This window comes from Bison bison, unplaced genomic scaffold (genome assembly GCF_000754665.1).
Source record: "Bison bison bison isolate TAMUID 2011002044 unplaced genomic scaffold, Bison_UMD1.0 scf7180017863978, whole genome shotgun sequence".
NCBI lineage: Eukaryota > Metazoa > Chordata > Mammalia > Artiodactyla > Bovidae > Bison > Bison bison.
In genome coordinates this window covers 166,250-187,620 of record NW_011494550.1, presented here as the reverse complement: position 1 = coordinate 187,620, position 21,371 = coordinate 166,250, and the positions used below count along the sequence as shown (strand labels likewise).

Here is a 21,371-nt window from a genome sequence, read left to right as displayed (position 1 = left end):
CAAGGTGAAAAGACAGCCTTCAGAATGGTAGAAAATAATAGCAAATGAAGCAACCGACAAACAACTAACTCAAAAATATACAAGCAACTCCTACAGCTCAACTCCAGAAAAATAAACGACCCAATCAAAAAATGGGCCAAAGAACTAAATAGACATTTCTCCAAAGAAGACATACAGATGGCTAACAAACACATGAAAAGATGCTCAACATCACTCATTATCAGAGAAATGCAAATCAAAACCACTATGAGGTACCATTTCACACCAGTCAGAATGGCTGCGATCCAAAAGTCTACAAATAATAAATGCTGGAGAGGGTGTGGAGAAAAGGGAACCCTCTTACACTGTTGGTGGGAATGCAAACTAGTACAGCCACTATGGAGAACAGTGTGGAGATTCCTTAAAAAACTGGAAATGGAACTGCCTTATGATCCAGCAATCCCACTGCTGGGCATACACACTGAGGAAACCAGAAGGGAAAGAGACACGTGTACCCCAATGTTCATCGCAGCACTGTTTATAATAGCCAGGACATGGAAGCAACCTAGTTGTCCATCAGCAGATGAATGGATAAGAAAGCTGTGGTACATATACACAATGGAGTATTACTCAGCCATTAAAAAGAATACATTTGAATCAGTTCTAATGAGGTGGATGAAACTGGAGCCTATTATACAGAGTGAAGTAAGCCAGAAGGAAAAACATAAATACAGTATACTAACGCATATATATGGAATTTAGAAAGATGGTAACAATAACCCGGTGTACGAGACAGCAAAAGAGACACTGATGTATAGAACAGTCTTATGGACTCTGTGGGAGAGGGAGAGGGTGGGAAGATTTGGGAGAATGACATTGAAACATGTAAAATATCACGTAAGAAACGAGATGCCAGTCCAGGTTCGATGCACGATACTGGATGCTTGGGGCTAGTGCACTGGGACGACCCAGAGGGATGGTAGGAGAGGGAGGAGGGAGGAGGGTTCAGGATGGGGAACACATGTATACCTGTGGCAGATTCATTTTGATATTTGGCAAAACTAATACAATTATGTAAAGTTTAAAAATAAAATTAAATTAAAAAAAATAGAATGATTGCTTAACTTGAAATAGCCACCTTGGCTTCACTGAGAACTGGCAAGGACTTTTCATGATAGAGCTGAGCAGAAGTCTAGAATCAGGTTCTTTCTCTAAATAAATCAACTGATGCTCATCTGTACGGATATCTTGTATCATGAGCCCAATGCTGAAATAGAAAGAATTATGGTGCACAGCAGTGGTCAAAGACAGAGGTGATCTGTTCCCTATGTTTCTTAGGGTCCAGTGGGGAAGCTGTCATGTAACCAAAGATGACAAAACAGAGGGGTCTGAGGTGTGATGAGGAAATCCTAAGGGTCTGCGGGAGCTGAGTGTCAATCAAAGACCAGCCTGGGGCTTAAAGAAAACTGCTAGAGAGGAATGATGTCTAAAATGAGACCCGGAGGGTAAGCAGATGTGATGCAGGTGAGGCAGGAAATAGGATCAGGGATTTCTACATAGAGGGGACAGAAAAGTGCAAAATATCAAGGTGACAAAATCATGGTGCATTCAGGGACAATGGTGTGTGTGGTGAGCCCTGGAGAGTTAGATGTGGTTCAGGGGTTTCTGGAATATGAAGGCATAGAGGTGGGAAGGGTAAGAGTAGGCAAGACTATGAGGGCCATTTGAAGTTTGTTCTAAGGGCAATGGGGGTACCATAAATATTTTAAATACACTTACAAAAAGTTTATAAGATATTCCATGATATGAACATATTATAGGCATTTGGGTTGTTTCCACTTTATGGATCCTATAAATGATATTCCTGTGAATAACTAGTACATGTCCTTTAGTAAATAATGCTTATTTGTGCTCCACTGGGTCTGCACCTAGGTGTGTAATTGCTGAATCACAGCAGAGATCTATGTTCACCTGGAACAGATGCTGCCAATCAACTTTCCAAAGCAGTGATACCACAGAGTTGGTTTCAAGCACAAGCAGCATCATTAGATTCTTGATGTAGAAAGCTGTTTGTGGATACTGTGATGGGGAGTAGGCTGGGTGTGGTGAGACCTAGGAAGAGATGGGGAGAGGCGAGGGCAGATATGTGTAGGCACTCTGGACTGAGTTGAATAGCCAGATTTTAAGCTGATTATAGAGTGCCTGATGAAATATGGACGGAGGTTCGTGACATTGTACAGGAGACAGGGATCAAGACCATCCCCATGGAAAAGAAATGCAAAAAAGCAATGGCTGTCTGGGGAGGCCTTACAAATAACTGTGAAAAGAAGAGAAGTGAAGAGCAAAGGAGAAAAAGAAAGATATAAGCATCTGAATGCAGAGTTCCAAAGAATAGCAAGGAGAGATAAGAAAGCCTTCCTCAGTGATCAATGCAAAGAAATAGAGGAAAACAACAGAATGGGAAAGACTAGAGATCTCTTCAAGAAAATTAGAGATACCAAGGGAACATTTCATGCAAAGATGGGCTCGATAAAGGACAGAAATGGTATGGACCTAACAGAAGCAGAAGATATTAAGAAGAGGTGGCAAGACTACATAGAAGAGCTATACAAAAAAGATCTTCATGACCCAGATAATCATGATAGCGTGATCACTCACCTTGAGCCAGACATCCTGGAATGTGAATTCAAGTGGGCCTTAGAAAGCATCACTACAAACAAAGCTAGTGGAGGTGATGGAATTCCAGTTGAGGTATTTCAAATCCTGAAAGATGATGTTGTGAAAGTGCTGCACTCGATATGCCAAAAAATTTAGGAAACTCAGCAGTGGCCACAGGCCTGGAAAAGGTCAGTTTTCATTCCAATCCCAAAGAAAGGCAATGCCAAAGAATGCTCAAACTACTGCACAATTGCACTCATCTCACACTCTAGTAAAATAATGCTCATAATTCTCCAAGCCAGGCTTCAGCAATACTTGAACTGTGAACTTCTAGATGTTCAAGCTGGTTTTAGAAGAGGCAGAGGAACCAGAGATCAAATTGCCAACATCCGATGGATCATCGAAAAAGCAAGAGAGTTCCAGAAAAGCATCTATTTCTGCTTTATTGACTAGGCCAAAGCCTTTGACTGTGTGGATCACAATAAACTGTGGAAAATTCTGAAAGAGATGGGAATACCACACCACCTGGCCTGCCTCCTGAGAAATCTATATGCAGGTCAGGAAGCAACAGTTAGAACTGGACATGGAACAACAGACTGGTTCCAAATAGGAAAAGGAGTATGTCAAGGCTGTATATTGTCACCCTGCTTATTTAAATTATATGCAGAGTACATCATGAGAAACGCTGGGCTGGAGGAAACACAAGCTGGAATCAAGATTGCCGGGAGAAATATCAATAACCTCAGATATGCAGATGACACCACCCTTATGGCAGAAAGTGAAGAGGAACTCAAAAGCCTCTTGATGAAAGTGAAAGAGGAGAGTGAAAAAGTTGGCTTAAAGCTCAACATTCAGAAAACGAAGATTACGGCATCTGGTCCCATTACTTCATGGGAAATAGATGGGGAAACGGTGGAAACAGTGTCAGACTTTATTTTTCTGGGCTCCAAAATATGCAGATGGTGATTGCAGCCATGAAATTAAAAGACGCTTACTCCTTGGAAGGAAAGTTATGACCAACCTAGAAAGCATATTAAAAAGCAGAGACGTTACTTTGCCAACAAAGTTCCGTCTAGTCAAGGCTATGGTTTTTCCAGTGGTCATGTATGGATGTGAGAGTTGGACTGTGAAGAAAGCTGAGCACCGAAGAATTGATGCTTTTGAACTGTGGTGTTGGAGAAGACTCTTGAGAGTCCCTTGGACTGCAAGGGGATCCAACCAGTCCATCCTAAAGGAAATCAGTCCTGAATATTCATTAGATGGACTGATGCTGAAGCTGAAACTCCAATACTTTGGCCACCTCATGCAAAGAGTTGACTCACTGGAAAAGACTCTGATGCTGGGAGGGACTGGGGGCATGAGGAGAAGGAGACGACAGAGGATGAGATGGCTGGATGGCATCGCCGACTCGATGGACATGAGTTTGGGTGAACATTGGGAGATGGTGATGGACAGGGAGGCCTGGCATGCTGGGATTCATGGGGTCCCAAAGACTCGGACACGACTGAGCAACTGAACTGAACTGAACAGGAGTGAAGTGGACAATGTTGCTGACAAGACAGAAGGAGAAAGGAGTCAATTGTTTTTACTCATAACACTTATGACACCAACTCTGTGGCTTCTTTCCATATAAAGGATAGATCTCCAACTTTGGATATTAACTCAGTGTCCTACAATTCAATTCAATTCTGACACCAGATACCTGGAGTTACTGTCAGGCTTCAGAGGTGATGGGCCCAAGCCCACAAAACTGTCCCCACTTCAGACATCAGTTGCAAGTACTGGGTGCCTGTGGGACTCACACTTCCATTCGAATTGGCCAAAAAGTTGGAACTTTCCACAACACACCCCTTTTTCAGGTTCCACACTTTGATAGAATGACTCATGGAACTCAGGCAAGTGCTTTGATTGCTATTCAGTTCAGTTCAGTTCAGTCTCTCAGTCGTGTCCAACTCTTTGCGACCCCATGGACTGCAGCACACCAGGCCTCTCTGTCCATCACCAATGCCCAGCGTTTACTCAAACTCATGTCCATAGAGTTGGCAATGCCATCCAACCATCTCATCCTCTGTCATCCCCTTCTCCTCTCGCCTTAAATCTTTCCCAGCATCAGGGTCTTTTATTTTTTTTTTTTAAGTAAATTTATTTATTTTAATTGGAGGCTAATGAGTCAGCTCTTCACATCAGGTGGCCAAAGTATTGGAGTTTCAGCTTCAACATCAGCCCTTCCAATGAACATTCAGTACTGATTTCTTTTAGGATGGACTGGTTGGATCTCCTTGCAGTCCAAGGGACTCTCAAGAGTCTTCTCCAACACCACAGTTCAAAAGCATCAATTCTTTGGTGCTCAGCTTTTTTTATAGTCCAACACTCACATCCATACATGGCTACTGGAAAAACCATAGCCTTGACTAGACGGACCTTTGTTGGCAAAGTAATGTCTCTGCTTTTTAATATGCTGTTTAAGTTGTTCACAACTTTTCTTCCAAGGAGCAAGTGTCTTTTTATTTCACTGCAGTCACCATCTTCAATGATTTTGGAGCCCCCCAAAAGAGTCTGCCACTGTTTCCACTGTTTCTCCATCTATTTGCCATGAAGTGATGGGACCAGATGCCATGATCTTCGTTTTGTGAATGTTGAGCTTTAAGCCAACTTTTTCACTCTCCTCTTTCACTTTCATCAAGAGGTTTTTTAGTTCTTCTTCACCTTCTGCTATAAGGCTGGTGTCATCTGCATATCTGAGGTTATTGATGTTTCTTCCGGCAATCTTGATTCCAGCTTGTGCTTCCTCCACCCCAGCGTTTCTCATGATGTACTCTGCATATAAGTTAAATAAGCAGGGTGACAATATACAGCCTTCAGTTCAGTTCAGTTCAGTCACTCAGTCATGTCCGACTCTTTGCGACCCCATGAATAGCACCACGCCAGGCCTCCTTGTCCATCACCAACTCCCAGAGTTTACTCAAACTCATGTCCATCGAGTTGGCGATGCCATCCAGTCATCTCATCCTCTGTTGTCCCCTTCTCCTCCTGGCCCCAATCCCTCCAAGCATCAGAGTCTTTTCCAATGAGTCAACTCTTCGCATGAGGTGGCCAAACTACTGGAGTTTCAGCTTTAGCATCATTCCTTCCAAAGAAATCCCAGGGCTGATCTCCTTCAGAATGAACTGGTTGGATCTCCTTGCAGTCCAAGGGACTCTCAAGAGTCTTCTCCAACACCACAGTTCAGAAGCATCAATTCTTGGGCGCTCAGCTTTCTTCACAGTACAACTCTCACATCCATACATGACCACTGGAAAAACCATAGCCTTGACTAGATGGACCTTTGTTGGCAAAGTAATGCCTTAATGTACTCCTTTTCCTATTTGGAACCAGTCCATTGTTCCATGTCCAGTTCTAACTGTTGCTTCCTGATCTGCATACAGATTTTCAAGAGGTAGGTCAGGGGGTCTGGTATTCCCATCTCTTTCAGAATTTTCCACAGTTTATTGTGATCCACATAGTCAAAGGCTTTGGCATAGTCGATAAAGCAGAAATAGATGTTTTTCTGGAACTCTCTTGCTTTTTTGATGATCCAGCGGATGTTGGCAATTTGATCTCTGGTTCCTCTGCCTTTTCTAAAACCAGCTTGAACATCTGGAAATTTATGGTTCATGTATTTTTTATTATAAAAGATATGACTCAGAAACAGCCCAATAGAAGGGATGCATAGGGCAAGGTTTGGGGGAAGGTATAAGGAACTTCCACCCCTCTCTGGATACATCACTCTACCAGCACCACCAACTTAGAAACTCTCCCAATTCTGTTGTTCAGGGAGCATTTATAAAGGCTTCATCAGAGAGCTATGATTAATTAAATCATTGGTCATTGGTGCTTACCTTAATCTAGAGCCCCTCTCCTCTCACTGGATGTCTAACAGGTGGAGCTGACAGCTTCACCCGCTTATCATGCTTAATCTTTCTGGAGACCAGCCCCCACCCTGAAGTTATCTAGACCCCTAGCCTCCAGTTCTCTCAGCATAAAAAAGACACTCTTACCAATCCTAAGATGTGTGTGTGTGTGTGTGTTAAGTCACTTCAGTTGTGTCTGACTCTTTCCGACCTTATGGACTGTAGCCAAAGGAGCCAGGCTCCTCTGCCCATGGACTTCTCCAAGCAGGAATACTGGAGTGGGTTGCCATGTTCTCTTCCAGGGGATCTTCCCAACCCAGGGATCAAACCCATGTCTCTTACATTTCCTGCATTGGCACCCTATTAGTTCCAGGACCCCTTAGATCTGACTGCATGCCTGCCTGTGGATGCTGCTGACAGCAACAAGGAGACCTTCTTCTGTCCTCCTCTGCTGGCATTTCTTGGGAGAGGCAGCCCAGGCAAAGGGGGATCAACAGGGAGAGGGTAGGAAGGAAGAATCCTACAGATGTGGATGGTGCTACCTAGCCTGGGCATGAGGTCAGGGCTGGGAAGAAGGGTCATAAGAGAGGATCTTATTTTCTGGGAGGCTGTTGGGGATCTTCTCGGTTTGCCCATCTGTATCCTGAGTTCTTGCCTAACCTAGGTGCCCTTTGTGGCTTTTAGGTCAGTGATTTTCAGCCCAGGGTGATTCTACCTGACAGTGGATGTTTGGACATATCAGGAATTTTTTTGGTTGTTCAAAATATATGTTGAGAAGCGGATGCCAATGGCATCTGGTTGGTTGAACCTAAGGTTTCTGCTGAACATTAAAGCAGTGAAAAGGACAGCCAAGGAATAATCTGGCTCCAAATATCACGAGTACTGAAGCTGAGAAACCTTGTTCTGTGTATGTCTTATCTGCTGCTCTATCGCAGTCTGGCCCAAAGTGGCCCCTGCTAATCTGGAAAGGAGGCTCTAGGGGAGACAGAGGTATGAGCTGGGTGCTTTCATGTGATTTGCGTGTGATGTGTGCTCAGCATCTCTGTGTGAGGCCTCCTCCATGAGACCAGAGACACAGAATTCAGTTCACCTGTCATAGGAGTTGGGAGAGCCCCAGCCTCAGGAATCATGGCCTTTCCACCAAGTGGGAAATGGGAAGGTGAACTATAGCAATGATATAGAGTTGGAGAAGAGAGTGGGGGTTCAATCAGACTCCTGGAGGGACTGCATTGTGTGATTAAGTGAGGTTCTAAGTGCTCCATGGGGCTCAGAGACCATACATTTAAAATGGGGCCAATCGGTACCATTAGGTACAGAAGGATGACAGCAAACCAGACCAGAAATGCAATCTCAAAGTCAGTGATAACTACATTTATTTGGTAAACCCTAAGCCCTTATGTGAATCCTCATGGATCTCTGAATGAGTCCTCTGCGTACGCTCATTTTCCATTGTGGCAGGGTGGCTCAGCACTGGAACGTTCCTTCTCAAAAACACACAGTGAGAGCTGGAGTTTGAACCCCGGGTCTGATGACTGCATATCTTGTGTACGTTTCAAAATTTTTCTCTGAAAGCCAGAGTGGAGTGGGAACAGAGCGGGAGGCATGGGTGGAACCTGGAGCTGTAGTCCAGGAGAAGGAGATGGAGCCATATGGATGGAGAGGAGACAGAAAAATCCAGAACTACTCAGTGGGGACATGAATGCTTGAGGGAGAAATGAAGCCCAGAAAGATGTTAATGTCAGAGTCTTGTTTTCTGAGTGGGTGCATTGTTGCTTTCCTTTTCCAGTTAAACTATAGTCTTCCTCACTCCAAAGACAATCCTCACTCCAAACAAGTTTCTCATTGTCCTGGTGATTCTGTGTCCAGGTTGACTCCTACAGTCAATAATACTTAGAGGCAAAGCCCTAGTGAGATTCAGTTCAGTTCAGTTCAGTCACTCAGTCATGCCCAACTCTTTGCGACCACATGGACGGCAGCACGACAGGCTTCCCTGTCCATTGCCAACTCCTGGAGCTTGCTTAAACTCATGTCCATTGAGTTGGTGATACCATCCAACCATCTCATACTCTGTCATCCCCTTCTCCTCTCACCTTCAATCTTTCCCAGCATCAGAGTCTTTTCAAATGAGTCAGCTCTTTGCATCTGGTGGCCAAAGTACTAAGAGTTTCAGCTTCAGCATCAGTCCTTCCAGTGAATATTCAGGACTGATTTCCTTTAGGATGGATTGGTTGGATCTCCTTGCTGTCCAAGGAACTCTCAAGAGTCTTCTCCAACACCACAATTCAAAAGCATCAATTCTTCTGCACTCAGCTCTTTTTATAGTCCAACTCTCACGTCCATACATGACTACTGGAAAAACCAAAGCCTTGACTAGACAGACCTTTGCTGGCAGAGTAATGTCTCTGCTTTTTAATATGCTGTCTAGGTTGGTCATAATTTTCTTTCTAAGGAGTAAGCGTCTTTTTATTTCATGGCTGCAGTCACCATCTGAAGTGATTTTGGAGCCCCCCAAAATAAAGTCAACCAGTGTTTCCACTGTTTCCCTATCTATTTGCCATGAAGTGATAGGACTGGATGGAAGAGATCTCTAGTCTTTCCCATTCTATTGTTTTCCTCTATTTCTTTGCACTGATCACTGAGGAAGGCTTTCTTATCTCTCCTTGCTATTCTTTGAAACTCTGCTTTCAGATGGGTATATCTTTCCTTTTCTCCTTTGCCTTTCACTTCTCTTCTTTACACAGCTATTGGTAAGGCCTCCTCAGACAACCATTTTGCGGTTTTGCATTTCTTTTTTGGGGGGGATGGTCTTGATCATTGCCTCCTGTACAATGTCATGAACCTCTGTCCATAGTTTTTCAGGCACTCTGTCTATCAGATCTAACCCCTTGAATCTATTTGTCACTTCCACTGTATAATAGTAAGGAATATGATTTAGGTCATACCTGAATGGTCTAGTGGTTTTCCCTACTTTCTTCAATTCAAGTCTGAATTTGGCAATAAGGAGTTCATGATCTGAGTCACACAGTCAGCTCCCACTCTTGTTTTGGCTGACTGTATAGAGCTTCTCCATGTTTGGCTGCAAAGAATATACTCAATCTGATTTCTGGTGATGTCCATGTGTAGAGTCTTCTCTTGTGCTGTTGGAAGAGGGTGTTTGCTATGACCAGTGCATTCTCTTGGCAAAACTCTATTAGCCTTTGCCTTGCTTCATTCTGTACTCCAAGGCCAAATTGCCTGTTACTCCAGGTATTTCTTGACTTCCTATTTTTGCATTCCAGTCCCCTATAATGAAAAGGACGTGGGTTTTTTTTTTTTTTTACAGGGACCTGGAACTAGAAGGTCTTGTAGGTCTTCATAGAACCCTTCAACTTCAGCTTTTTCAGCATTAGTGGTCAGGGCATAGACTTGGATTATTGTGATACTGAATGGTTTGCCTTGGAAACAAACAGAGATCATTGTGTCATTTTTGAGGTTGCCTCCAAATTCTGCATTTCAGACTCTTTTGTTGACTACGATGGCTACTCCATTTCTTCTGAGGAATTCTTGCCCACAGTAGTAGATATAATGGTCATCTGAGTTAAATTCACCCATTCTAGTCCATTTTAGTTTGCTGATTCCTAAAACATCGATGTTCACTCTTGCCATCTCCTTTTTGACCACTTCCAATTTGCCTTGATTCATGGACCTAACATTCCAGGTTCCTATGCAATATTACTCTTTACAGCATCAGACTTTACTTCCATTGCCAGTCACATACACAACTGGGTGTTGTTTTTATTTTGGCTCTGCCTCTTCATTCCTTCTGGAGTTATTTTTCCACTGATCTCTAGTAGCATATTGGGCACCTACTGGCCTGGGGAGTTTGTCTTTCAGTGTCCTATTTTTTTGCCTTTTCATACACTGAGATTACTAAGGGAAAAATTACCTGGGCTCCTGGAGGAGGGCATGGCAACCCACTCCAGTATTCTTGCTTGGGAAATCTCATAGACAGAGGAGCCTGGCGGGCTACAGTCCATGGGGTCATAAAGACTCAGACATGACTGAATGATTAAACAGTAACAGAGCGTATATATTCTGAATTTTCATCATTCTACATTCTTATCAGCATTGCAGGAGGATTCCTTTCTCCCCATAATCCAATGAATACAGCATTTTCTAATTTGGCAAACTGAATAGTTATTCAGCAAAATTCCATTCCTCTCTCTGTCTCTTCTCCACCTTTTTTTTTTTTAACTGAGCATCTTTATATTTGCCTGGGTAATTCTTTCTGCCCATATCTGTACTGAGATTCCTACTTTCTGTCCATTTTTCTAAATAGTTTTCCTTTATCAGTTTTACACAGTGCAGATTGTTTTTCCCAATGTTCCATCTGCCTGATAACTTTATCCAGGATTTCCTTTGAATAAAAATCCTTAATGTTGACGTTTTCATATCTTTTAAAAATATATTCTTAACATTTGTGCCTTTGAAAATTAACAAACCAATTCTTTTGCCCTCTCTCCTATTGACTTTATAGTTGATACTACATATTATGTTTTGAATCTATCTAGATTCTACTTTGCATTTGTTCTTGGGCAGAAATTGAAGTTTACTTTGCTTCCTAAAATGAACAATTTTCCTAGTGGAAAATACTAAACAATCATATCTTTTCCCTTTGATATGTGGTTTGACCTTATCATACATTAGAGTTTTAATAATAAAGGGGTATTTTCTGAGATATAGATTCAAGTTAATTGATGTTTACAATTTAATTCATACTTTAAAAAATGACTATGACTGTATAACGTGTCTCAGTATCCCAGGAAGGCATACCTCTCCTATTTACTCCACTTTCATAAGTTTTGTACTAATTTTAAGGGGTATAGTTTTATAACTATTTTAAGAAGGAATTTTAGGTTAGTTTTAGCAGGTTCACAGTCAGTTCCTGGAATTGTAACTGCAATTGTGTTGATGATAGCATTTGGTGAAGAATTGATTTCATTAAAATTAGCTCAACTCATCAACAGGGTGTAGACTGTTTTCAAGTATTCAAATCATGTTCTAATTTTATTAATGATTAAATTGTCTTTGGCAGTATTGTATGTTTTTGGCTAATTTCTATATAATAAGAGAGTTTTTCAACGTGGTGTGAGGAACCCTGGGAATCCTGGAAACTCATTTGGGGGATCCATCAAGTCCTAACTTTTCCAATTACATGTGAGTTTGTGTTTTCATCATACACTCTAATTAAAGCAGTATATTAGAGCATGCTAAGTAGCTTCAGTCGTGTCTGACTCTGTTGTGTGAACCTGTGGACTGTAGCCTTCCAGACTCCTCTCTCCAAGGCAAGAATACTAGAGTGGGTTGCCATTTTCTCCTCCAGGGGATCTTCCCCATCCAGGGATGGAACCAGTATCTCATGTCTCCTACATTGGTAGGCAGTTTCCTTACCACTAGCGCCCCCTGTGGAGCCCAGAACAGTATATAACCACAGACTAAATAAAGAAGCAGATGTGAGCATCAACCTGTGTCCTACAAGGTAGGCCTTAGGTATATTTGCCAGAGTGTAAAGCCAGGCCACTCTTCTCAATAAATGTCTTTGAAAATATAGTTACTCTTGTATACATATGTTGTTAATATTAACATGTATCAAGTTTATTATTGTTCTTTTAAATTTACTAATATCTAAATACTTTTAAAGATTGTCTGTTTTAGTTTCTGGTGTGATAAAAATTGATAGTTACAACTCACCCAAACAAAAGCCCTTTAAGGACCTCAGTAGTGTTCGACTGTAAAAGGATCCTGAGACCAAAAATGGTTGTTTACAGTTTGTGTTACTACTGAGAGTTTATCTTAATTTTAACTTAAATTCTATGTTTTGAATGACTACTGCTGGTGTAATACTTTGATACATACTATATTTTTTTGAAGTTGATCTTTCTTTTTGTAGCATTCTGCCCTCTTATGTTCTAACATATTACATCTTGATTCTTTTATCTTTTCTGGATAGATGATCAGGTCACATCCCTTCCTATCCTTATGTATCTTCTTTCTTTTTCTTTCCTTGTAGCACCATTCATGACTTTCAATTCCATGGCGAAGAACAGCAGAAACAGTGAGTAGCCTTGCCTTCTTTCTGATTATAAAATAGTGCATGTTAAAGTCCCACTTATATACTATTTGTTTGTTTTCTAGTGTGTATTCTTTATCTAGCTAAGTCCCCTTCAATTTCACGTTGTAAAAAAGTTTGCAAAAAAAATCATGAGTCGACACCCATATCAAAACATTGTGTTGTAACCTAGAACTCATGCAGTGTTACATCAATAATATACAAATTTAAAAAATCATAATTGGAGTTGAATATTAGAAAATGTACACCTCCGTTGATAAAAAGAATTCTATCATTTTTCTCTTTTAGTTTATTTATGTGCTAAATCACATGATGCTGCACCATCTTGCCATTCATGGGATAAACCAACACCACTTGACCATAATTTACTAATTTTTGTACATCATTTTATTTGATTAGGTGACATCCTACAGTGGATTTTAAAACTTGCTTGGATAGGTAAAGTGGGCCCATAATTGTTTCTTACAACAGTTTACCTGGTTTTAGAATTTAGAATGATGAAATCAGCTTAGCAGATTTCAGATTTTTCCCTTTTTCCCCCTTTTACGTGAAAAGCATGTATAAGATTTAATCAGTTGTTCCTTAAAGGTTTATGAGCACTCACTTGTAAACTCACTGTGTCTAATGAATTGTAGGAAGGGAAGGTCTCTAACCATTTCAACTTCTTTAAAACTTTTTTGAAATGGTTTCTATTTCTTTCTCATACTAGTTTTGCAATTTATGTGTCTCTGAGAATTCAAGCCATTTCTTATATTTTATTACTACTTCATTCATTTAAAGATATCCATTATTTCTATAGTTATTTCCAATTTTAATTTTATGCTTTTTCATTGGCATTTTCTTCTTGGCTTTATCTTGTTAATCTATCACCCAATGTGGGTTGTACTAAGTATGATTTTCTGGATAATGTTTCTTCTCAATACATTTTAAAATGTGCATTCCCATTGTAGTACTCTTTTAGCTTAAAACTTTGACGTTTGATACTTAAATTATCTTTGTAAATATTTATTCATCAATTTAATATTGACACAAAAGATTGCTTAACTCATGGAATTTGGAAGGCTATCCTTTCTTTATTGATTTCCAATTTTAGTGTATTATAATCTACATATTATTTGTACTTTGAAATAGATGGAGGATTTCTCTATGTCCTAAACAAGGTCAGTCAGTTCAGTCACTCAGCCATGTCCGACTCTTTGCAACCCCACGGACTGCACCACGACAAGCTTCCCTGACCATCACCAACTCCCAGAGCTTGCTCAAACTCATGTCCGTCGAGTTGGTGATGCCACCCAACCATCACATCCTCTGTCATCCCCTTCTCCTCCTGCCTTCAATCTTCCCAGCATCAGGGTCTTTCCCAGGGAGTCAGTTCTTCGCATCAGGGGACCAAAGTATTGGAGCTTCAGCTTCAGCATTAGTCCTTCCAATGAATATTCAGGACTGATTTCCTTTAGTATCGACTGGCTTGATTTCCTTGCTGTCCAAGGGACTCTGATAGCTCTGATAGGAAAATTTTTGTTAAAGTCCTCTATGTGCATGAAAGAAATATTTAATCTCACTTAGTACACAGCCCTCCTATGTCCAGGAGCTAACATCTGAATGTTATTAATCCATTGGAATTGTTGTTGCTGTTCACTCACTAAGTTGTGTCTGACTCTTTGTGACTCCATAGACTGCAACACTCCAGGCTCCTCTGTCCTCCATTATCTCCCAGTGTTAGCTCAGATTCATGTCCACAGAGTTGGTGATGCTATCTAACCATCTCACCCTCTGCAGCCCCCTTCTCCTTTTGCCTTCAATCTTTCCCAGCATGAGGGTATTTTCCAATGAGTCGGCTGTTGGCATCAGGTGGCCAAAGTATTGGAGCTTCCGCAACAGTCCTTCCAATGAGTGCTGAAGGTTGATTTTCTTTAGAACTGACAGTTTTGGTCTCCTTGCAATCCAAGGGACTCTAAAGAGTCTTCTCCAACACCACAATTCAAAAACATCAATTTTTCAGCACTCAGCCTTCTTTTTATGGTTCAACTTTCACATTCATATATGACTACTGGAAAAATCATAGCTTTGACTATATGGACTTTTGCCAGAAAAGGGACATCTCTGCTGTTAAATACACTGTCTAGGTTTGTCATAGCTTTCTTTTCAAGTAGCAAGTGAAGGCTACAGTTACTGTCCACAGTAATTTTGGAGCCCAAGAAAATAAAATCTGTCACTGCTTCTGCTTTTCCCCCTTCTTTTGCCATGAAGTGATGGGACTGGATGCCATGACCTTAGTGTTATTAATGTTGAGTTTCCAAACAGCTTTTTCACTCTGTCCTTTCACTCTTATCAATTTCATTTAATAACTTCCAAATTGCATATCATTTTAGAACTCTGTTAAAATTTCTAACTTTAATTTAAAAATCTATCTAGCATTGACTTTATAGCTATTTCACCAAAGTTATTTTGAATATTTATTCCTAATATTCAACCTGTATATCATAATATAGGTTAATTATATATATGCAGGTGGCTACAATGTTCTTTTACCTTTCATAAACTATTCCCCTTTGACATTTTCTATGTGCATAAATTTTCCACTTCTGTGTGCTTTTAAACTAGTAATATTTTCCTTCACAGCCTCTTTACAACAACATCACAGTTAAAAATGGGTAACTAGATTAAGAATAATCCCTTGATATTATTCATAACCCATCATTCATTCATGCCATAATAAAAGTCTTCTCTAATTCCTTCAGTTCAGTCAGTTCAGTCACTCAGTCGTGTCCAACTCTTTGAGACCCCACGAATCGCAGCACGCCAGGCCTCCCTGTCCATCACCAAAATCCCAGAGTTCACCCAGACTCACATCCATCGAGTCAGTGATGCCATCCAGCCATCTCATCCTCTGTCGTCCCCTTCTCCTCCAGCCCCCAATCCCTCCCAGCATCAGAGTCTTTTCCAATGAGTCAAGTCTTCGCATGAGGTGGCCAAACTACTGGAGTTTCAGCTTTAGCATCATTCCTTCCAAAGAAATCCCAGGGCTGATCTCCTTCAGAATGGACTAGTTAGATCTCCTTGCAGTCCAAGGGACTCTCAAGAGTCTTCTCCAACAACACAGCTCAAAAGCATCAATTCTTCAGCGCTCAGCTTTCTTCACAGTCCAACTCTCACATCCATACATGACCACAGGAAAAACTATAGCCTTGACTAGACGAACCTTTGTTGGCAAAGTAATGTCTCTGCTTTTCAATATGCTATCTAGGTTGGTCATAACTTTCCTTCCAAGGAGTAAGTGTCTTTTAATTCCATGGCTGCAGTCACCATCTGCAGTGGTTTTGGAGCCCCAAAAAACAAGTCTGACACTGTTTCCACTGTTTCCCCATCTATTTCCCATGAAGTGATAAAACTTACAAATATCTTATGTAAATTAGCATCTAATCTACTACCCTATATTGCATATGATTGTTATGTCCCTTGAATTTCATGACCCTGGCTTATTGATGTAGTGTAGTAGTGGTGTTAGCTGCTCAGTCATATCTGACTCTTTGTGACCCCATGTACTGTGGCCCACCAGGCAAGAATACTGAAGTAGATTGCCATTCCCATGAGACCAGACCAATTGTTCTATGGAACATGTCAGGTTCTGGATTTTCTGATTGTGTCTTCATGGTGTCATTTAGCTTGTTCCTTCATCCTCTGCATATGATCAGTCTTTCTGATGCTCACCTATTCCAGTGGACACATTTTCAATCTGGTTCCAGCATCCTTTAACATTAACAATTGCTCAGTGAAAGTTCCATTGAACTGTTGCAGAGATGTCCTAGGCTTGCTTCCATGCCCTGGGCTATTTCTTCAGGGAACCTGGCTCCTTTTATTGGCATACGGTATAGGGACTTCCCAGGTGGCTCAGATGGTAAAGTGTCTGCCTACAATGTGGGAGACCCGAGTTCAATCCCTGGGTTGGGGAGAGCTCCTGGAGAAGGAAATGGCAACCTACTCCAGTATTCTTGCCTGGAGAATCCCATGGAAGGAGGAGCTTGGTAGACTACAGTCCATGGGGTTGGACATGACTGGGTGACTTCACTTTCACTTTCTTTCAACAGAAGTATTATGATTATTGTTTCATTAAATTTCTTTCTTTCCTTCTTTCTTTTTTGCTTTCAGGATTGTTTCCTCATCATTCTTTTGATGCAAATTTGCCCAGCATATATTTTTCCATCTATTTATTTTCAAGCATTCTCTTCAGTTCCTATAAAAGACTAAATACAAAATATGAGATACATTGACAGAAATGAGTACTAATAAATAGTATTAAAATAAATATAAAGTGGTTACTCAATTAAAGGCAAAGACTCTCAGTGAAAATTTATAAATCCAAGATCCAAACATATTTTTGACAACAGGCACAGTATTCAAAAGAATATGACCCTGACCATCTATGTCTGTCTTAATTACAAACCTGAATCTTTTATTTCTTTTCATCATTGTTAACAAAAACTTAGAGGCCAAACTATGTCTTCAGTATTTAGTGTACAGGATCTCATTTTATCTTTATCACGCTACTAAATGGTAAGAAGTATTATGATTTATTCCATCTCACTGATGAAGATTGTAAGACCCAGACAAGCTAAGCAAATGAATATTTAGGATGGTGGTCTAGTCATTAAGTCATATCCCACTCTTTTGACCCTATGGACAGTAGCCTGCCAGGTTCCTCTGTCCATGGGATTTCCCAGGAAAGAATACAGGAATGCGTTGTCATTTCTTCTCCAGGGGGGATCTTCTTCAACCCTGGTATTGAACCTGCATGTCCTGCATTGCAGGTGAATTCTTTACTGCTGAGAAACCCTTGAATATATAGCATATAGAGCTCTGCAATTGCCATTTAATCTATGTTAGAGCCTCTGTTTTAACCACTGGGTCTTCATCTTGTTTCTGATCTCCCCAGATGCAGCATCCTTGTCTGGTCAGAACTACAGCACAGTGTCTGAATTCATCCTCATTGGCTTCTCCAACTTCCCTCAGCAGCTCCTGCCCACCTTCTTCCTGCTGTACCTGCTGATGTACCTGTTCACACTGCTGGGGAACCTGCTCATCATGGGCACCATCTGGAGGGAGCACAGCCTCCACACCCCCATGTACCTCTTCCTGTGTGCCCTCTCCATCTCCGAGATCCTGTTCACTGTTGTGGTCACCCCTCGAATGTTGGTGGACATGGTCTCCACCCATCGCTCCATCACCTTTGTGGCCTGTGCCAGCCAGATGTTCTTCTCCTTTACGTTTGGCTACACCCACTCCTTCCTGCTCATGATCATGGGCTATGACCGCTATGTGGCCATCTGCCACCCCCTGCGTTACAACGTGCTCATGAGCACCCGTGACTGTGCCCGTCTTGTGTCCTGGTGCTGGGCTGGTGGCTCAGTTGTGGGGTTGATGGTGACATTGATAGTTTTTCATCTCACCTTCTGTGGGTCTAAGGAGATACACCATTTTGTCTGCCATGTGCTTTCCCTCTTGAAGTTGGCCTGTGGAAAGGAGACAGCCTCTGTCACCATAGCTGTAATCTTGGTTTGCGTCACAGCCCTGATGGGCTGCTTATTCCTCATCTTCCTCTCCTATGTCTTCATCGTGGCCGCCATCCTGAGGATCCCCTCCACTGAGGGCCGGCACAAGACCTTCTCCACCTGTGTCTCCCACCTCACCATAGTGGTCGTGCACTATGGTTTTGCCTCCATCATCTATCTGAAGCTCAAAGGCCCCCATTCTATGGACAATAACACTCTGATGACTACCATATATACAGTCTTTACCCCCTTTCTTAGCCCCATCATTTTCAGTCTCAGGAATAAGAAGCTGAAAAATGGCATAAAGAGAAATTTGCACAGAACTTTCTGTCCCCTAAGCTTCTGATGGCCAGTTTGGTGGTATGGAACTGTGATGGATGAGAGGGGTGTAATAATATCTGTCTCCATAGAACTCTTGTAATGATTCGGGTCTGTAAAATACTCACACTCCATCGGAGTTTGATGCATACTAGCTACTCACTTTTCTCCAATGTTTCCCCCTGTTGCATAGTCTGTCTCATCATAATCTTTTATTTATTCCCAGTGAAATGAACTCTGTCCCATTATCTATACCTAAGAATGTGCTATATATCTATAAGCAAGTGGGGAGCACCAGATGCATGTATCAGGACCCTGATACAGGTGGTTATCCTTGAATGGATTAGCAAAAGTAGATTTTAATTCCCCATCCCCCAAAATGAAAATGAATAAAATTACCTAAAGATAATAAGAAATACCACCAGGACTGGGTCTTTTCCATATATGAAACACTGACATGTAAAGTAATTACTGACTGTTGAGAATGATGTTTGCTGTGGGTTTGTCATATATAGCCTTTATTAAGTTAAGGAGGTTTCCTCTGTGCCCACTTTCTGTAGAGTGTTTTATTTTTAATCATAAATGGGTGTTGAATTTTGTCAACAACTTTTTCTGCATCTTTTGAGGTGATCATATAATTTTCATTCTTCAGTTTGTTGATGTGTTGTGTCATATTGATTGTCTTGTGTATATAGAAGAATCCTTGCATCTCTGGGATAAATCTCACTTGATCCTTCCAATGTGTTGTTGGATTTGATTTGCTAGTATTTTGTTGATGATTTCTGCCTCTATCTTCATCAGTGATATTGACCCACAATTTTCTCTTTTTGTGGTTTTGATTTCAGTGTGATGGTGGCCTCATAAAATGAGCTTGGGAGCCTCCTTCCTCTGCATATTTTAGAAGAGGCTCAGAAGAACAGATTCCAGTCTTTTTTGTCCAGGTTATGCAGCAGTTAGATTTTAGTGTTTTCAGGAGAGGAAGTGAGCTCAAGTTCTTCTACCAAGAGAAAACAAATGTTATCAAAGATGTGGAGGTAAGGGAACATTGTGGAAAATGTAAATTGGTGCAGCCAACATGGGAGGCCATATGGAGATTCCTCAAAAAAAGTAAGCCTTGGACTACTATATGATCCAGCTATTCCATTTTGGGGGTATTTATACAAAGAATACAAAAACTAATTCAAAAAGATGTGTGCAGCCCTATGTTCATCATGGAATATTTTACAATAGCCAAGAAGTGGAAACAACTTAACGATGGGATAAGGAAGATGTGAGATATATCTTAATACATAATGGAACACTACTCAGCCATTAGAAATATGAAACCTTGCCACTTGTGACAGCATGGATGGATCTTGAGCATATTATGCTAAGTGAAATAACTCAGGTGGTTAAAGACAAATAGCACATAATTTCACTCATTTGTGCAATATAAAAAACAAAGAAATAAAGACAACAATAAATGAACAAACCAAACAAAAATAAACATGAGCACAGAGGGGAAGGAGAGATGAGGGTAAAATGGGGAAAGAGGTCAACTGTGTGGAGATGAACAGAAAAGAAAATTTGGATAGTAACTGTAATGTGCACAGAGTAGATATATAACGCTGTACACGTGAAACATACATAATGTTATAGATCAATGTTACCTCAACAAAAATAAATTTTTTTAAAAAGGAGAGGTATACATAGGAAAAAATATACTTCTTCATGGTCAGTGTAGCTATGGCTATGTAACTTTTTTATGAACCATGGCTATGTAATTTTTTACGGTTCTGTTTCCTAAACTTGAGAAATGCAGATATCATAAGTACCTAGCTCATATGGTTATTGTGAGGATTAATGACTTACATATGTATCTGCTTATATAATTAAAATCATAAATGACTACCAGAGTCAGAGTAGTGACTAAGTCTTAGTCATTATGAACTACTATAACTATCGTCACTATAATGTTATATAAATACCACACTATAAATATTTTACTACCACTAAAATTAATTTAGAAAGCTAAAATAATTTTTAAAAAGCAATATTGTACAGAAACAGACATGTAAAATAATGGAATGGCATAAGTGTCATGGAATAACCCAATTTCAAAACCATAGACTATTCTTAAATCTTGTTGGGGCAATTAGTTATCCATTTAAAAATACATTTTACCACCACTTGCCTATTAGAATGACTAAAACCTGTAACAGTGGCAACACTAAATGCTCTTAAGGATGTGAAACAACAAAAACTCTCATTCATTACTAGGAATGCAAAATGGTATAGCCATAATTTGGTGATGTCCTACAAAATAGAACATAATCTTCCTATATAATCCATCAAACACACTCCCTGGTATTTACCCAAAGGAGTTGAACACTTAGGTTTACAAAAAAAATATGCACACTGATGTTTATAGCATATTTCTTTGAAATTGCCAAAACTTGAAAGAATCAAGATGTCCTACAATAGACGAGTAGATAAATAAGCTGAGCAATCCTGAAGGAAATCAGTCCTGAATATTCATTAGAAGAACCAATGCTGAAGCTGAAGCTCCAATACTTTGGCCACCTGATTCAAGAGCAGACTCCTTAGAAAATATCCTGATGCTGGGAAAGATTGAGGGCAAGAGGAGAAGGGACAACAAAGGATGAGATGGTTGGATGGCATCACTGACTCAATGGACATGAGTTTGATCGGCTCTGGGAGTTGGTGATGGACAGGGAAGCCTGGGGTGCTGCAGTCCATGGGTTGCAAAGAGTTGGAGATGACTTGGTGACTGAACAACAACACCAAGACAATGGAATATTATTTAGCACCAAAAATTTGAGCTATCAATCCATCAAAAGACTTTGAGGAACCTTTATTGCACATTAC

At 40.7% G+C, this 21,371-nt stretch overlaps 1 protein-coding gene across 1 annotated transcript in view; it reads left to right on the top strand.

The window, feature by feature from the left end:
• Positions 1–18,531, top strand: part of LOC104984320 (olfactory receptor 10H3-like) — a 26,650-nt gene extending 8,119 nt beyond the window's left edge. Inside the window, exon 2 of the mRNA XM_010833997.1 lies at positions 17,570–18,531. Coding sequence (XP_010832299.1) covers positions 17,570–18,531 — 962 coding nt within the window. The remainder of the gene's footprint in view (positions 1–17,569) is intronic.
• Positions 18,532–21,371: the final 2,840 nt, after the last annotated feature.